A 19,339-nucleotide genomic window follows, 5' to 3' on the forward strand; every position below is an offset into this window, starting at 1 on the left:
AGCAAAATTAAAACATTTAATATCCTACCACCTAGAGATAGCCATTGTTACAGATTGCATGTTTTTCTAGTCTTTTTTTCTTTTCAAGCTTGGGGTCTGGCACTTGTGCTGTCTTAACTAAATCTAGGTTATTTTGTTCACCTTATGATGAAGTTTGGTGAGAATTCAGTCCCTCACAGGTAACACTGAACCTTCAAATAGTTCAAATTTTTTTTGTGTTTTTTATTGTTGTTGTTGTTTTTGAGATGGAGTCTCACTCTCTCACCCAGGCAGTGCAATGGCGCAATTTCGGCTCACTACAACATCTGCCTCTCGGGTTAAAGCAATTCTCCTACCTCAGCCTCCCAAGCAGCTGGGACTACAGGCACACATTACCATGGACGGCTAATTTTTGTGTTTTGGGTAGAGACAGGGTTTCTCCATGTTGGCCAGGCTGGTCTTGAACTCCTGACCTCAGTCGATCTGCCTGCCTGGGCCTCCCAAAGTGCTGGGATTACAGGCAAAAGCCACTGCATCTAGCCCCCAATTTTTTTTTTTCCTCATTGTGTCTCCATTTGATCTCAGAAATCTTTGAAATGGTAGAAGTATTTTCTATATCTTTGTATTTGTCTCAAAATATCAATGTTCATGGTTAAATAAAATCACCTTTTTAAATTTATTTTATTTTATTTTGTTTTATTATTATTATTAATATTATTATTGTTGTTATTTTGAGACAGAGTGTCACTCTATTGCCCAGGCTGGAGTGCAGTAGCGTGATCCTGGCTGACTGCAACCTCCACCTCCAGGGTTCAAGTGATTCTGCTGCCTCAGCCTCCCAAGTAGCTGGGATTGCAGGGGTCCCACTATCACACCTGGCTAATTTTTGTATTTTTTGTAGAGACAGGGTTTCACCATGTTGGCCAGGCTGGTCTCGAACTCCTGACCTCAGGTGATCCTCCCGCCTCAGTCTCCCAAAGTCTCCCAAAGTGCTGGGATTACAGTCATGAGCCACCGCGCCCAACCCACCGTTTTAGTATTTAAATGGATACCTATAAACGCATTCTGTCTCCAAGAAACTCTTCCCACGTCAGTCAACCTAGAAATAAATTGAAGTATCCATTTTTGTTTAAGAATGTACTTTTTAAAAAGATAATTCCTGATTTTTCATTTAAAATTTTCTATCATTCTATTAATAACAGTTATGCTTCATTAGATTACTTCACATATATTCACTGCTTCACTTATATATATGTTATGTATATATTATGTTAGTTATATATCTATTATATATATAAAGATATATATATGTATATATAATATATTAAAAACATTTTGGTACTTAAGATGTGACAGAATAGGACTTTAGCCATGTGATGATTGTTTTGAGAGAACGTGCTACTCAGCAGCTCTCCACTAGAATGGAATAATGGAGAACAGGAAAAGCTCAGAGCTCAATTACATAGGGGAGAAAATAATTTTTTACCTGATGGTTATTATGTGAATAATAGGGCCTTGCAAAATTTTAATAAGGTACTGCTCATAGGATTTTAAAAATCATTTGGTCAGTTGATATGGAGACCATAATATACTCGAATATCTTGCTAAAGATCTAAATTATTGGAAAAGTTCATGTGATTCAAATCCTTTCCCCCACTTTTATCTCCATAGCTTGTTTTAAAAATAAACTTTAACTTTCAGAGCAATTTTAGGTTCACAGCAAAATTTAGCAGAAAGTAAAGAGAGTTTCATATACTCCCATCCCTACTTACACATAACCTCCCTCACTATCAGCATCCACACCAAAATGGTATATTTATTACAGTCAGTCTACATTGACACATCCTTATCACCCAAAGTCCATGCTTTACCTTAGGGTTCACTTGGTGTTGTCCATTCTAAGAATTTTGACAATTGTTGACAAATGATGCTTCCACCGTTGTAGTATCATTCATACAGAATAGTTTCACTGCCCTAAAAATCCTCTGAGCTCTGCCTGTTCATCCCTCCCTATCAATTAACCCGTGGTAACCATGGATCTTTTTGTACTGTCTTCAGACTTTTTGCCTTTCCCAGACTGCTTGGAATTCATATGCTTGGAATCATACAGTATACAGGTATATAGCCTTTTCAGATTGACTTTTTTTTTTTTGAGACAAGAGTTTTTGCTGGTGTTGCCCATACTGGAGTGCAGTGGCACGATCTTGGGTCACTGCAACCCTCTGACTCCTGGGTTCAAGCAATTCTCCTACCTCAGCCTCACTAGTAGCTGGGATTACAGGCGCCCTCCACCACACCAGGCTAATTTTTGTATTTTTAGTAGAGACAGGGTTTTACCGTGTTGGCCAGGCTGGTCTCAAACTCCTGACCTCACGTGATCCACCTGCCTCGGCCTCCCAAAGTGCTGGGCTTACAGACGTGAGCCACCGCACCTGGCCGACTTCTTTAACTTAGTAGTATCCAGTTAAGTTTCCTCCCTGACTTTTTTTTAGCCTGAATAATATTCAATTGTCTGGATGTACCACAGTTTATCCATTTACTTACTGAAGCACATCTTGTTTGCTTCTAAGTTTTAGCAGTTATAAATAAAGCCTCTATAAACACCTGTGCACTGGTTTTTGCGTGCACATAGTTTTCAGTTTGTTTTGTAAATTACCAAGGACTACTATTGCTGTATAGTATGGTAAGAGTATGTTTAGTTTTGTAAGAAATTGCCATACTGTCTTCCAAAGTGGCTGCACCTGTTTGCATCCTCGCTTCCCACTAGGAGTGAATGAGAATTGCTGTTGCCGCACATCCTTACCAGCAGGTGTTGTCAATGTTTTGGATTTTGGCCATCCTAATAGATTTGCAGTGGCATCTCATTTGTTTTAATTTGCAATTGTCTGAGGATACATGATGTTGAACTGCATTTCATGTGCTTATTTGCCATCTGTATGTCTTCTTGGTGAGGTGTCTGTTAAGGGTTTTTGCCCATTTTTAATTGGGTTGCTTGTTTTCTCATTGTTAAGCTTTAGGAGTTCTTTTTTTTTTTTTTTTTTTTGAGATGGCGTCTTCCTCTGTCGCTCAGGCTGGAGTGCAGTGGCGCGATTTCCACTCACTGCAAGCTCCGCTTCCCGGGTTCACGCCATTCTCCTGCCTCAGCCTCCCCTGTAACTGGGACTACAGGTGCCTGCCACCGCGCCCGGCTAATTTTTTTTATGTATTTTTAGTAGAGACGGAGTTTCACCGTGTTAGCCAGGATGGTCTCGATCTCCTGACCTCGTGATCCACCCGTCTCGTCCTCCCAAAGTGCTGGGATTACAGGCGTGAGCCACCGCGCCCGGCCAGGAGTTCTTTGTGTATTTTGGATAATAGTTTGTTATCAGACGTGTCTTTTGCAAATATTTTCTCCAAGTTCGTGGCTTTTCTTCTCATTCTCTTGACACTTTCTTTCACAGAGCAGAATTTTTCAGTTTGACCAAAGTCCAGCTTACCAGTTAAGCTGGATAGTGCCTTTGGTGTTATAACTAAATAGTCATTTCTATCCCCAAGGTCATCTAGATTTTCTCTTTTGTTATCTTCTAGGAGTTTTATAGCATTTTATATTTAGGTATATGACCCATTTTGAGTTAATTTTTGTGAAAAATGTAAGGTCTATGTCCAGGTTAATTTTTTTGCATGTGGATGTCCGATTGTTTTAGTGTCATTTGTTGAACAAGCTGTCTTTGCTCCAATGGATTGCCTTTGTTCCTTTGCCAAAGATTAGTTGACTTTATTTATATGAATCTATTTCTGGGCTCTCTATTCTGTTCCATGGTTCTATTCATTCTTTCACCAACACCGTGCTGTCTTAATTACTGTAGCTTTAGGGTAAGTCTTGAAATAAAGTAGTGTCATTTTTCTACCTTTGTTCTCCTTCCTTATTGAGTTGGCTACTCTCTGGGTCTTTTCTCTCTCTTTATAAACTTCAGAGTCCATTTGTCAGTATCCACAAACTAACTTGCTGGGATTTTGATTGTAATTTCATTGAATCTATAGATCAAGTTGGGAAGAATGACATCTTGGCAATATTGAGTCTTCCTATCCATGAACGTGGAGTATCTCTCCATTTATTTAGTCTTTCTATTTCCTTCATCTGAGTTTTGTAGTTTTCCTTATCTAGATCTTATACATATTTTATAAGATTAATAACTAAGTATTTCATATTTTAGGTGATAATATAAATCATGTGTTTTACACTTAAAATTCTACTTGTTCATTTGTGATATCTGCTTAACTTTTAAGCAATTAATGGATGCCTGGAAGTTGACGTACATATATATTCAGAAATGTTTTGCCACCTGAGACCTATGAGGAGGTAAGTATCGTGGTCCAATCTGTAATTAGTATTGTGGGGGTGGCGGGGGAGGTCTGTTATGCATTTGGTTTATTTCAGTTTGTTACTATTTTTCTAATTCTGAAGTTATATTATGGTGGAAAGCTGGAACAAAAAAGTAAAGAAAATTTATATAAGACAGGTCCTCCAAGAGTACATTCAGAGTAGAAGGTGAAAAGAATACTGTCCTTCAGAATAGTTAGGTGTGAAAAGCTTAAACAGAAAAACAGATCAAGTTTCCTCTTAACACAATTCACTTTATGGTATTACGTTTCAAGCATCTAGGGCACACAGTTTCTTTTCTTTAGAGTTTAAAAGAGGGAGAGACTAATGAGAATACAGAAGGGAAGGTTCTGGGGGAATAGATACAATGCCTGGAGCGTGACAGGTGTGCAGTAATTGTTCAGTTTGGATAGGTGAAAATGCAGGTCAGGGAGGATGCATTAGGACTTAAAAATTATGTAGGACAAAAAGGGGAAAATGAGGAAGATTATTGGGACCTGGAACTAAGGGTTTCTATAAGGAATGATTGGAGATCAAGTTGGAAAGACAGATGGGGAAACAATGAAAGAGGGTTTCAAATACCAGACTAAGGAGTGGATTTATTCGCAGGAATTAGGGCACCACCAAAGCTGTTTGAGTAAGGAATACAGTGATGGTGGGATTTTAGGAAAGTTAATCTGTTGGTGATACCCAATATAGCTAGAGAAAGGGACAGCAGAGTAGACTAATTATGAGACTGTACAGTCTAGTTTTGTAGTGATGATAATTGATAGCAGAGAACGTGGGAAGAAGGAATGATTTCATTGAACATTGTAAAGTGAGAAGACTTTACTAACTGAAAGTGAATGGGGGTAGTGAACTAATTTGGGTTTTGTGCTTTACAACATTGAGAAAGGTGGTACCACAATAACAAAAATAAGGAAGATAATCCTGGATTGAGTTGTTAGCTGCTCCCTGGCCTTCTGTAACCAGGCTGAATTTAAAAAGACAATAATGACTTGTACTCCTTTTTTAGATACGCAAAATTTGAGCAGCTGGCAGGAGAGCTAAGTGTATGTCAGACGCTGGGAAATGAGAACGGAAGCTCAGAGGGATAAGTGGAGTTGCAACTGTGGTTTACTTAGACTAGCTCATATTTAATCCTGGCTGATTGTTTCCTTTGCTTTAAACTCCTGTTCTAATCCTTGAGGTACAAATCCATATATTGACTTTATAAAAGGTTCAAATATATGGGAGGAATAAAAGATAATCTGCAAATAGATTGATGGTCTCCAGATTGTTTAAAAATCACCAGAAATGATTCCACAATCTCTACCATTTTAAAAACATAAAACTTTTCTAAAGACTTGGCACACCTAATGTATGAGAACAGAGGCATGTGCAATGTTTAGAGACTTCATTATAAAAAGCTTAGGTTGGGCCAGGCACAGTGGCTCACGCCTGTAATCCCAGCACTTTGGGAGGCTGAGGCAGGGAGATCCTTTGAAGTCAGGAGTTCAAGACCAGCCAGGCCAACATGGCAAAACCCCGTCTCTACTAAAAATGCAAAAATTAACTGGGCATGGTGGCATGCACCTGTAATCCCAGCTACTTGCAAGGCTGAAGCAGGAGAATTTCTTGAACCCAGGGGGCAGAGGTTGAGCCAAGAGCGCACCACTGCACTCCAGCCTGGGCAACAGAGTGATACTCTGTCTCAAAAATAAATAAATAAATAAAAGCTTAGGATGGAAAAGGTAAATGATAACATTTAAAAATAGGTGTCGTGGAAGTGCTTTCAAAAAACTGCAAATAATTTCATTTGGATTTAAACACTGTACTTTTAAAAAACACTCTCAAGTGGGTTACAAAACTTAAGAATATCACAGCCGTGTGTGGTGGCTCATGCCTGTAATCCCAGCACTTTGGGAGGCTGAGGTGGGTGGATTACCTGAGGTCAGGAGTTTGAGACCAGCCTGACCAACATGGTGAGACCCTGTCTCTACTAAAAATACAAAAAAAAAAAAAAATTAACCGGCAGTGGTGGCACATGCCTGTAGTCCCAGCTACTTGGGAGGCTGAGGCAGGAGAATCACTTGAACCCAAGAGGCAGAAGATTGCATGCAGTGAGCTGAGATCATGCTACTGCGCTCCAGCCTGGGCAACAGAACAAGACCCTGTCTCAAAAAAAAAGAATGAGAATATCAAGTTATCCAACTAGTATAATTTTAGCATGCTAATAATGAGGGAATGAGCTAAAAGACATCTGTATCTCTTTTTAAGTATAATAATTATCAAAATGTTTGCTACTATAAAGAAAAAATTGAACCAGGCATGGTAGCTCATGACTGTAATCCCATTGCTTTGGGAAGGTAAGGCGGGAGGATTGCTTGAGGCCAGCAGTTTGAGATCAGCAAAAGAACTAGTTGGGTGTGGTGACAGGCGCCTGTAGTCCCAGCTACTTGGGAGGGTGAGGTGGGAGGATCACTTGACCCCCAGAGATCGCACCCCTGCACTCCAGCCTGGGCAACAAAGCAAGACTCTGTCTGAAAGAAAGAAAGAAAGAGAAAGAGATAGATGTAAAGAGAGAGATATAGATATATAGAGAGAATTACACTATTGGATATTAAGATTTTTTGATCTGAATAAGAAAATTAGAAAGGAAATTGTTACCATTTGCAGTGAAGTCAGCTGAATTTCAAAGTGGAATATTGAGGGGAAATTATAATATTATTTAATATTTCTCATTTTGCACAAGAAAAAACTATAACCAGTTTTAGAAATCATGTGGTACTCACCGCTTGTAAAACTAATAGATTTCAGAAAACCATGAAGTATCTATCTTGTTTCTGCTGTGCATAGTACGTTTAATTTTATTGTCACCTTATACATTGAGGATTTGTGCGTGTGTGAGTGCCTCAATGAATAACCAGCCCACATCTTTTTAAAAGGTTATGTCTAGAGAAGATATTTCCACACTGGTTTCCCTATTCAAGAGCTTTATCAGGAGCTGAAGCAGTCAATGCCTTGAGGCCTTTCTATTTTGCAGTACATCCAGATTTCTTTGGACAGCACCCCGTAGAAAGGGTAAACATTTATTTATTTTTAAACCAGTAGTGTACATTTCTGCTTATTTACCTTTGATACAATATAATACATAGAGTTCTATAAATGTGGATTATTCTGTTGTAGTGATATAATCAATGCTTTGAACTAATTTGAAATGTAGATACCGAAAATTGAAAATAGAGCTTTTTTTAATCAAAGCTGTCATTGTTTTGTGCAGGCAATAAAGCTGTCATTTAAACTCTTTAGAGTACTAGTAATCATGTTTTTGGCACCAAATTTTGAAGTACAGTTGAGGGTTTGAAAGAAAACTTGAGACCTCTATTATCATGATCGATCTCTCTTTTTTATTTTTTTTAAATTATTCTTTAAGTTCTGTGGTACATGTGCACAGCATGCAGGTTTGTTACATATGTATACATGTGCCATGTTGGTGTGCTGCACCCATTAACTCGTCATTTACATTAGGTATATCTGCTAATGCTATCCCTTCCCCATCGCCCCTCCCCACAATAGGCCCTGGTATGTGATGTTCCCTTCCTGTGTCCAAGTGATCTCATTGTTCAATTACCACCTATGAGTGAGAACATGCGGTGTTTGGTTTTCTGTTCTTGTGATAGTTTGCTGAGAATGATGGTTTCCAGCTGCATCCATGTCCCTACAAAGGACACAAACTCATCCTTTTTTATGACTGCATAGTATTCCATGGTGTATATGTGCCACATTTTCTTAGTCTGTCACTGATGGACATTTGGGTTGATTCCAAGTCTTTGCTATTGTGAATAGTGCTGCAATAAACATACGTGTACATGTGTCTTTATAGTAGCATGATTTATAATCCTTTGGATATGTACCCAGTAATGGGATGGCTGGGTCCAATGGTATTTCTAGTTCTAGATTCTTGAGGAATCGCCACACTGTTTTCCACAATGGTTGAACTAGTTTACAGTCCCACCAACAGTGTATAAGTGTTCCTATTTCTCCACATCCTCTCCAGCACCTGTTGTTTCCTGACTTTTTAATGATTGCCATTCTAACTGGTGTGATATGGTATCTCATTGTGGTTTTGATTTGCATTTCTCTGATGGCGAGTGATGATGAGCATTTTTTCATGTGTCTGTTGGCTGTATAAATGTCTTGTTTTGAGAAGTGTCTGTTCATTTCCTTTGCCCACTTTTTGATGGGGTTGTTTGCTTTTTTCTTGTAAATTTGTTTGAGTTTTTTGTAGGTTCTGGATATAGCCGTTTGTCAGATGAGTAGATTGCAAACATTTTCTCCCATTTTGTAGGTTGCCTGTTCACTCTGATGGTAGTTTCTTTTGCTGTGCAGAAGCTCTTTAGTTTAATTAGATCCCATTTGTCAATTTTGGCTTTTGTTGCCGTTGCTTTTGGTGTTTTAGACATGAAGTCCTTGCCCATGCCTATGTCCTGAATGGTATTACCTAGGTATTCTTCTAGGGTTTTTATGGTTTTAGGTCTAACATTTAAGTCTCTAATCCATCTTGAATTAATTTTCATATAAGGAGTAAGGAAAGGATCCAGTTTCAGCTTTCTACTTATGGCTAGCCAATTTTCCCAGCACCATTTATTAAATAGGGAATCCTTTCCCCATTTTTGTTTTTGTCAGGTTTGTCAAAGATCAGATGGCTGTAGGTGTGTGGTATTATTTCTGAGGGCTCTGTTCTGTTTCATTGGTCTATATCTGTTTTGGTACCAGCATCATGCTGTTTTGGTTACTGTAGCCTTGTTGTATAGTTTGAAATCAGGTAGCGTGATGCCTCCAGCTTTGCTCTTTTGACTTAGGATTGTCTTGGCAATGCGGGCTCTTTTTTGATTCCATATGAACTTTAAAGCAGTTTTTTCCAATTCTGTGAAGAAAGTCATTGGTAGCTTAATGGGGATGGCATTGAATCTATAAATTATCTTGGGCAGTATGGCCATTTTCACAATATTGGTTCTTCCTATCCATGAGCGTGGAATGTTCTTTCATTTGTTTGTGTCCTCTTTTATTTCATTGAGCAGTGGTTTGTAGTTCTCCTTGAAGAGGTCCTTCACATTCCTTGTAAGTTGGATTCTTAGGTATTGTATTCTCTTTGAAGCAATTGTGAATGGGAATTCATTCATGATTTGGCACTCTGTTTGTCTGTTATTGGTGTATAAGAATGCTTGTGATTTTTGCACATTGATTTTTTATCCTGAGACTTTGCTGAAGTTTCTTATCAGCTTAAGGAGATTTTGGGCTGAGACGATGGGGTTTTCTAAATATACAATCATGTCATCTGCAAACAGGGACAATTTGACTTCTTCTTTTCCTAACTGAATACTCTTTATTTCTTTCTCTTGCCTGATTGCCCTGGCCAGAACTTCCAACACTATGTTGAATAGGAGTGGTGAGAGAGGGCATCTCTGTGATGTGCCAGTTTTCAAAGGGAATGCTTCCAGTTTTTGCCCATTGAGTATGATATTGGCTGTGGGTTTGTCATAAATAGCTCTTATTATTTTGAGATATATTCCATCAATACTGAATTTATTGAGAGTTTTTAGCACGAAAGGCTGTTGAATTTTGTCAAAGGCCTTTTCTGCATCTATTGAGATAATCATGTGGTTTTTGTCTTTGGTTCTGTTTATATGCTGGATTACGTTTATTGATTTGCGTACGTTGAATCCCCTGCATCTCAGGGATGAAGCCCACTTGATCATGGTGGATAAGCTTTTTGATGTGCTGCTGGATTTGGGTTGCCAGTATTTTATTGAGGATTTTTGCATCGATGTTCATCAGAAAAGATACTCTTTTTACACTGAATGAGCAGGACGTTGAGAGGAAATGAAGTACTGAGAAAAATGAGGTGAGGCTAGCCAGAGGCAGCTTGACTAAAGTAGGGCATAGCCAAGAGACGGGAGAAGGGTTTATGACAGGTAACTATCTAAATGGGCATACAAACAGTTATTAGAACTTTTCCTTCAGCTTTTATAAGTCCCCACCAAGACACATATATTTTGGCATAAATAATAATGATTTTTCTCACCTGGATTTCATTTCCAGAACTGCAGTTATTTCTTGTTTGGAAGCTTGTACTTGATATAAGAGCTTAACAATATAGTTAAAGTGCTCTGGGTCAAGCACCATCCCAGCTTCAACAAGCTGTAGAAGAGAAAAGAAAGAGTGGTTATTCTTACAAAAATGTGACAGAATTGAGGAGCCAATGTGTGTGAAACAACTAAGACACTGAAGGAAGAAGTGAAACATGGAGACAAGCGGAATAAAACTCACTAAAAAAAATTGAGGCACAGAATCACAAAAAGATATCCTAAGAATTTAAAGCAAAAATGAAAATATTAAGTGTTTGAATTTTCTTCCTGTTCTCTAAGTTATCTCAACCACTTTATCATATATACCTCTTATTTAGTACTCAGTCTGTCTTTTAGTCTAGGACTGGTATTCATACCTCATCCCTGATTGCAAACTTCCTGAGAAGTATTGTTCCTGTGCCTCACACAGGGCTGTGGCCAGAGAAGAATCAGTGATTCCTTGATAAATTAATCACTCAGGTGGATTAACTGCCCACATGTAATATAGCATTTAATTTAAAAAAATCAATTCAAAGATTTTTATCTGTCATTCACATATGACTCATTTCCTGTCTTCTTCATGAGCCTCAACTCTAATGAAGAGAACCAACAGGGGAATATCTGGATACTTCCAGTGTGAGAATGGATGAATGAGAGGCAGGCCTTTTCTGACAGCTCTTCTACATGACATTATCCTGGAAAAGCGAGAAGGTACAAGGTTGTGAGCTGGCAGTCTTATTAGTTGCCCCAGCTCAAATGATCCTCTTGACCTTGGTTCAAAGGTATTATGACTAGGTCCTCCAATACCTCCATAATACCTCGAAGGTATTATGACTAGCTACCCTGGACTAGGATTTAGAGAGTTAAGAATGACTCAACTGAGTGGTGTTTGAAATTCTCTGAGCAATATTTTTGCTGAGAATTTTCTATGGTTTTATTCTGGTTTTCAGAAAAATTCCCTTTAAGAAATTACTTAAATATCAAAATATATTTTGAATGTTTGAGAGAATGTATGCTTTGTCTCCAGTATATATCTGAAGGGAGTACTAGGAAGTAAGAATTTGGGGTAGGATAACAAAACAATACCGGGGTAAGTGGAGAAGCTACCTGTTTCAAGGTATAATGTGAGATGCTGTAATTTGGCTGTTAGAACTTACAATTATATATTTTGAGATAGAATTTCTTTTAGTGAAGGATAATAGTAACAAGCTGCTAAGAGATTTTTCCCACCTTTGAACTCCAAGGAAAACGGTCTCAAATTTAGTGCTACTAGGCCCCCTTTGAATGGGTCCTAGAAATGCTACCCTAAGCCATGTTATTAAACAATTTTAACTAAAAACAATTTTGGTAAAAATTCCTGTAAAAATGACTGTTTAAAGTCTGTTCTAAAGATTAGGTTCTAATCCTTAAGCTCTATTAGCTCCTCTAGATTCAGAGCATACTCAATTTTATCTTAAAAGAGGAAAATAGCTCCTCTCCTACACCTACCAATCCACTACCTTAACAAATAGTTTTCCAAACATCATGAAGTAAAGGAGTGGGCATCATGATTTTTTTTACTGTTATGCTCTACAACATTTGAAAGGGTCACTGGTGGTCTAACTGTATTCACTGACCTTGCAGTAACTTTTGACTAAATGAACAAGGCCAACTATAAACAAACCTGCAAGAGAACAAATCAGTTATCTGGTAACTGACATGCTTTAAAAACTCTGCCCTTTAACACTGCTCAAAAACCAGAGTAAATATAAATTGTTTTGTAACACACTAGGTAACAATCTAAGGCAGGACAAAAATAAGATGTTAATTATCTTTTCTCAGTGATATTTATGCTAAATACATGGAGTATGGTACACCAGGATAAAGAGGAGGAAAAGCATCTTTCTCCATGATGATATTATGGTGTTACTACTGAACCCTGAAATAGTCTTAAGAGGGAAATTGGTACTGGTTTTAAACAACTTCCAGAAATGATGGTTCCATATTAGCCACGCAAAAATGAAAATCATTGTCTTTGTTAGATATTCTCCACTAAGGGTAATTTTATTTAGACAGTCACTGAGGGGTACATTTTGCAGAAAGTCAAGTTATTTAGTATCAGACAATTTATGGAATCCTTACTGAGATTTTCTACAACCTCTATGGGTTATCAGCAACTTTTTTTTTTTTTTTTCTTTTGAGACAGAGTTTTGCCCCCCTGTTGCCTAGGTTATGGCGCAATCTTGGCTCACTGCAACCTCTCCCTCCAGCTTCAAGCAATTCTCCTGCCTTAGCCTCCCGAGTAGCTGGGATTACAGGTGTGCACCACCATGCCTGGCTAATTTTTTGTGTGTTTTTAGTAGAGATGGGGTTTCACCATGTTGGTCAGGCTGGTCCTGAACTCCTGACCCTGTGATCTGCCCGCCTCGGCCTCCCTAAGTGCTGGGATTACAGGCGTGAGCCACCGTGCCCGGCGATCAGTAACTTTTGATTCAAAACATTTCTAGGCAAGCAATTGTCAAGTTTTATAATGTGAAATCTGAGGTATTCACTCAAATATCTGTTTTTCTGCTAGAGTTCTTCCAATGTTGCTTCTGAAAGAAAACCAGTAGTTTTCCTATCAGGCCTATTCTGAAGTAGATGATTAAGTATCAAATATTAGGAAGTATTTAACAAAAGTTGAATTTTATATTTTTGTCAGTCTTTTTTGGTTTATTTCTGTTGTAAATGATCTCAATTCTTTTAGAGAAAGAAAATTTCATTTAATCATCCTTATCAAGTAGAGATGAAGACAATTCATACATCAAAAAGCAATAATCTGAATGTTTGAAACTAATTTAAGGGGAAGGCTTATCAGCCACTAGAGTATATTTTTATAAACCCTATTTCAAGAGAAAAAGAATACTTCTCGAAATAGAATTCTTTGGCATCCAGAATGTGAATAAAAGGCAGCTCAAGCGTATACATGGAAACAATTATTTTCTTGGTTACTTGCCATCAGAGAATAAAAGAAAATAAAACCATACCTTGCAAAATATATCAATTAAAGCAGGTAGAGCATTCCTTAATTTCATAGTTGCCACATGCTCAAATATGTTTAGTAATATTTTCAGAGAAGGCTGGATAAAACAAAAAAATTACACTCATTTTCAGATCTTCTTTTAGTACACCTTAAATTTCTCAAACTCATTTATGTTGAAAAACACAAGTGGTTTCTAGGAAGTATTCAACAAACACAGAAATTCAACTGCTAAATTCAAATAATGAATAACAGAGAAATTAACATAAAATATTAAAATAACATATATTTTCAGGCTACTTACCAGCATTTTAACCATTATGCTGAGGTTCACTATCTGAAATACTTCTTTCAATAAACAATGTTTGAGTAAAGAATTTAGAAGATCATTTAGCACTTGTAAATCAAAGTATATACCTGGGGGAAACTTTCTGTAGTACTCCATAAATACGTTTACTGAAAATGAAAATATATATACTAACGTCATTTGCTGTGTCAGATATCCGTATTTCTTAAATTCAATAATTTTTCTATATATAAAGATAAAATAATATGAAATCAATGTAAATTCTTGAAAGGTACAGTTCTAGTATTAGAAATAGTGGATGAAAATTAAAGCAAAAGTCAAAATGGCAATAATATTTGAAGTCAACCAAGCATGTTCAGTATGGAGTAACTCATGCGCTGCCTGCAAAAATAGGTCTAAACTGCCATTCCCATATATCATACTGTCAATATGAACTCCTAGAGAGTCAAGTTCCCAGGCAGTCGTGAGGCAGTAGCCCTGGTACATATGTGAAGTTGTATAGTTTGGTGATGGACGCAGACTGTTTTGACACATACCCATTCTTGTTGCTTTAAACCCACTAACACGTTGACATTATTTTTAATTTCTCCCTGCCTTGTCATGGATGGGGATTTTTTTTTTTTTTTTTTTTTTTGAGACGGAGTCTGGCTCTGTTGCCCAGGCTGGGGTGCAGTGGCCGGATCTCAGCTCACTGCAAGCCCCGCCTCTCGGGTTCACGCCATTCTCCTGCCTCAGCCTCCCGAGTAGCTGGGAGTACAGGCGCCCGCCACCTCGCCCGGCTAATTTTTTTTGTATTTTAGTAGAGACGGGGTTTCACCGTGTTAGCCAGGATGGTCTCGATCTCCTGAACTCGTGATCCGCCCGTCTCGGCCTCCCAAAGTGCTGGGATTACAGGCTTGAGCCACCGCGCCCGGCCGTCGGATGGGGATATTTTTGATTTCAGTTTGTGATTGTGGAACATTCTACTAAAAATTACAACAACGCTGATTAGTTTTCTTTGAGAAAGTACTTTCTTCATGCCCATCCAAATCCTTAATTTTCTATGTAACATGATGTTTCCAATTTTTCCCCATTGATTTCACTAAAATTATTTAAATTGGGATTCTTTCATTGATCATTTTTTTCTTCATTCCAAAATTTCGCAGGTTAAAATGTGTATGCCTTAACTGCCTTAGTAAAAATACTTTTGGTTTTATTTTGTGTTAATTATTTCTATTAGAAATATTTATTACTAGCTGGATTACCTGGTGTTGTTTGGGAAAGCCAGTAGCTATTGACAAAGTTCAGTGGCACAAGTGAAAAATTAATGTTAAAGTTTTAAAACTTTAATCATATGGTATAATATTCAAATTTCTTGTAAAGCTTTTTTATATACTACAATTATTTTCCCTGAGCACATACAGATAAATTATTGCTGCTATACTTTTGGCAGTATTTATATAGTTGCCTATACAGAAGCAGATCAACTGATAAAATGGTAAACTCAGTGTTATTATAGCTTATTAATAAAACTAAATTGCAGACATTCAAAAAGCTGCAGTTAATCTATGTTAGCCAGCGTGTAAATAGTCCACTAATTGACATGCAACCTTCCTCCTTTGTGTCATTAAGTTATTTATTTTTTTGAGACAGAGTATCATTCTGTCACCTAGACTGGAGTGCAGTGGCATGATCTTGGCTTACTGCAACCTCTACCTTCCAGGTTCAAGTGACTCTCCTGCCTTAGCCTCCCAAGTAGCTGGGATTACAGGCATGCACCACGATGCCTGGCTAGTTTTTTTTTTTGCACTTTTAGTAGAGACAGCATTTGACCATGTGGGCCAGGCTGGTCTTGAACTTCTGACCTCAGGTGATCTGCCTGCCTCGGCCTCCCAAAGTGCTGGAATTATAGATATGAGTCACCGCGCCTGGCCTCATTAAGTTATTTTTAAACTGTTAATATATTTTCTGCATTGAAAATAATGATCCTCTCAGCTGGGCGTGGTGGCTCACGCCTGTAATTCCAGCACTTTGGGAGGCTGAGGTGGGTGGATCACCTGAGGTCAAGAGTTTGAGACCAGCCTGGCCAACATGGTGAAACCTTGTCTCTGCTAAAAATAAAAAAATTAGCCGGGTATGGTGGCGCAGGCCTGTAGTCACAGCTACTCAGGGAGACTGAGGCAGGAGAATCGCGTGAACTCAGGAGACGGAGGTTGCAGTGAGCCAAGATCGTGCCATTGTACTCCAGCCTGGGCGACAGTGGGAGACTCCTTCTCAAAAAAACAAAAACGAATAATGATACCTTCTTGTTAAACTGTTGGGTGGAAACTGAACATTTTTAATACGTTTTGACACAAACTGCTGTATTGTCTTTTATTTTATTTATTTATTTTTGAGACATGGTCTTGCTCTGTCACCCAGGGCTGGAGTGCAGTGTTATGATCTTGGCTCACTGCAACCTCTGCCTCCTGGGCTCAAGCGATCTTCCCACCTCAGCCTCCCGAGTAGTTGGGACTATAGGCGTGCACCACCATGCCTGGCTAATTTTTAAAATATATTTTTGTAGAGATGGGGTTTTACCATTTTGCCCAGGCCGGTCTAAACTCCTGGACTCAAGCAATTCACTCACCTCAGGCTCCCAGAGTGCTGAGATTACAGGTGTGAGCCACTGCACCCGGCCTACATTGCTTTCTTAAAAAGTTTGTCAATTCATAATGCTACTTTACCAATTATTCACCAGAATCAGGTACTTTTACTCCTTTCTTTGGTTAGGAATGCATAATTCTAGTGAATCATTAACCACTGGAATTTCCTCTTGAAATGTTTCTAATTTTCAAAAGAAGAAACAATATTCATGTCTTTCTAAATAGCTGATTGGACTCATTATTCTTATATATTGGAATATTTTTGTATATTACCAGTGGTAAATCTAAAATATTGAAGATAATAGCTTTTTAGTTCAAATTTATGTGATCAAATTTATATCTTTTATACTCCCTTTGATTAAACCACAGAAATCGTCATCTTTCTAAAAATCTGATTTAAAAGACTTTTTTTCTACTGAATTGCTAATTGCTGTACTTCATTGATTCATTCTGGGATATGCTAAATGCGTTGTTTTAAAATGTTTTTGGCCATAAAACTTCTGGAAAGGGAAATTTTATGTGGAAATTCAAATATAAAACAGATAAAACAGGACCTATAGTTTTACTCTTAGGTATATACCCGAAAGAACTGAAAGCAAGGACTCAAGTAGATACTTGTATGTCAAAGTTCACGGCAACATTACTTTAATACCCAAAAGGAAAAAACAACCAAGTGTCCATCAACAAATGAATATATAAACAAAATTTGGTGTATTCATACAATAGGATATCAGCCTTAAAAAGGAAGAAAATTCTGATACATGTTATAATATGGATAAACCTTGAGGACACTATGCTAAGTGAAATAATCCAGACACAAAAGGACAAATATTGTGTAATTTTACTTATATGAAATACCTAGAATAGACAAACGTATAGGGCCAGAAAGTAGATTAGAGGTTATCAAGGGCTGAGAATGAGGGTAATGAGGAGTTATTGTTTAATGCATACAGCATTTCTGTTTGGGATGAGAAAGTTCTAGGAATGGATAATGGTGATGGTTACACATAACAAATGTACTTAATATGGCAGTGAATTGTACACTTAAAAATGTTTAAAATAGTAAATTTTATGTATATTTTATCATATACATACTCCCAAAATGTCCAAGACAGACGGTGGAAATGTTCTAGATTAAAGGAGGCTAAAGAGTTATGACAACTAAATGCACACCTGATCCTGGACTGGATCCTAAACTAGAGGGAAAAATGCTACAAAAGGCCATCATCGGGTCAAGTGACAAAATTTGAATATAAGTAATAGATTAGACAAAACTATTGTACTCATGTTCAATTTACTAATGTGGATAAATGTGCCATGGTTATATAAAAGTATAGCCTGTTTTTCAGAAATATGCATTAAAGTATTTGGTGGTAAAGGGCCATGATATGTGCAACTTAACTTCAAGTGGTTCAGGGAAAAACGTGTGTGTGTGAATGGCCATGCACATATGTGCACATGTGTATATACACACATATATGGAAGGAAGGAGAGAGTGAACAAATGAAAATGATAAAGGATATGACTATTGTTTGTATTATTTCTATTTTCACAGATTTTTGTAAATTTAAAATTTCTAAATGGAAACTTAAAATTTAAAAACCTCTCAAAAGAATTTTATGTGGAAATTTAAATATAAAATAGATAAACAAGAAACTATGGTTAAACAGGGAGTTGGGGGGGTCCACTGATTCAGCTCCCTCCCCTTGTGCACCAAAATGGTTCCTGAGGCCTCTCTGTAGAGCCTGAGTAGCTAAATCCATAACTTATTTATACCAGTGGTATTCAGAGCCTCTTTAAGTTGCTATCTAGTTATCTTATCATTTTCAAAGTGATTCCTCTTGTCTCAAATCCTATGGTCTTTGTAAACACTAAACCCCTCATATATATCAGGTCTATTCTGAGCTATCTATTATTTCCCACTAAGTTTTTATTTTTAAACCAAAAAATTTCCACAGGTTCTTGACAACTTTCTACATTTATTCTTTGCTACAGGCTCTTATTTTTGTTCTCTATTCATTGTTTTAAAGCAAAATTCAGATGGATTTTTCCTGTAGCCATGTTGGATCTTTATACAGTCAGACTTATATTTTTGGGAGTTCTGCATCTTTTTCACGACATCCTCTTTTCTTCCACATCTCATGTTATGGGATTATTTCTGGAATTTAAAATTTCATCCATATCTAACCTATATAGTTTCATAGGTTAGATATGGATAAATCCCTCAGGTTACAAGTATATTTCCATATAGGTACCTATTACTTCACCTTAACTACTACTTCTTTGTTACAGTTACATTAAGTTGAGACTAGCAATTCCATTAGGTGTTTCCTCTAATCCTTGGGGAGATGATATCACCAGCAAAACAAAACAATAAACCTGTCAGAGACTTTGTTTTTAGCAGAATGAGATCTCAAGCAGAAATATATGAAGTGAAAGTGCTCTATTACCACATCTACTATGTGGCTTTGGTGGTTGTGTCAGGGTGACAAATACAAATAAATTAAGCATGGTCTCTGTCCTCTTGCAGCTCACTATTAGTATGGGGAGAAGGTGGCAAAGAATGGGATGGGGTTGTGGAATCAGATAAGGGCCTAATAGAGGAGGTAATCCTATTTCCTATGACCTAGCCTTGAAGGCCGAATAGCCAATCCTATTTCCTATGACCTAGCCTTGAAGGCCAAATAGCCAATCCTATTTCCTATGACCTAGCTTTGAAGGCCAAATAGCCAATCATATTTCCTATGACCTAGCCTTGAAGGCCGAATAGCCTTTCCTTTGCCATGAGGAAATGGGATGGAACTAGAGGCATCCCTAACAGAGAGAAGTGGTAATAGTAGCCTTGAAGTTTGAACACAGCCTGGTATGTATAGGGAACTGCACAGAACTCACTGGATGGTACACTGGCTACAAGAGGTAAATGTAAAAAGAGAAGAAGGAAGAAGAAATAGGAAAGAGTCA

The 19,339-nt window shown here is 37.7% G+C and overlaps 2 protein-coding genes across 3 annotated transcripts in view; one reads left to right on the forward strand and one right to left on the reverse strand.

Annotated features, from left to right (window-relative positions):
* Positions 1 to 2,037: 2,037 nt before the first annotated feature.
* Positions 2,038 to 7,772, forward strand: LOC116273785 (T-cell activation inhibitor, mitochondrial-like). Its single transcript, XM_031663425.1, has 3 exons — positions 2,038 to 2,096; positions 4,246 to 4,318; positions 7,267 to 7,772. Exons 1-3 carry the CDS (start codon positions 2,072 to 2,074, stop codon positions 7,430 to 7,432), a joined length of 264 nt encoding a protein of 87 aa, XP_031519285.1. The 5' UTR covers positions 2,038 to 2,071; the 3' UTR covers positions 7,433 to 7,772.
* Positions 7,773 to 10,059: 2,287 nt separating this feature from the next.
* TOPAZ1 (testis and ovary specific PAZ domain containing 1) overlaps positions 10,060 to 19,339 on the reverse strand; it is a 51,954-nt gene continuing 42,674 nt past the window's right edge. The window contains exons 10-12 of one of the 2 annotated variants that reach the window (XM_031663426.1): positions 13,752 to 13,903; positions 13,455 to 13,547; positions 10,060 to 10,522 (exon numbers count right to left, since the gene is read on the reverse strand). In XM_031663426.1, coding sequence (XP_031519286.1) covers positions 10,403 to 10,522; positions 13,455 to 13,547; positions 13,752 to 13,903 — 365 coding nt within the window. In that variant the 3' untranslated portion in view covers positions 10,060 to 10,402. The remainder of the gene's footprint in view (positions 10,523 to 13,454; positions 13,548 to 13,751; positions 13,904 to 19,339) is intronic. The other variant, XM_031663427.1, reaches the window with a different exon arrangement.

The sequence above is a fragment of the Papio anubis genome, chromosome 2 (assembly GCF_008728515.1).
Source record: "Papio anubis isolate 15944 chromosome 2, Panubis1.0, whole genome shotgun sequence".
Classification (NCBI taxonomy): domain Eukaryota; kingdom Metazoa; phylum Chordata; class Mammalia; order Primates; family Cercopithecidae; genus Papio; species Papio anubis.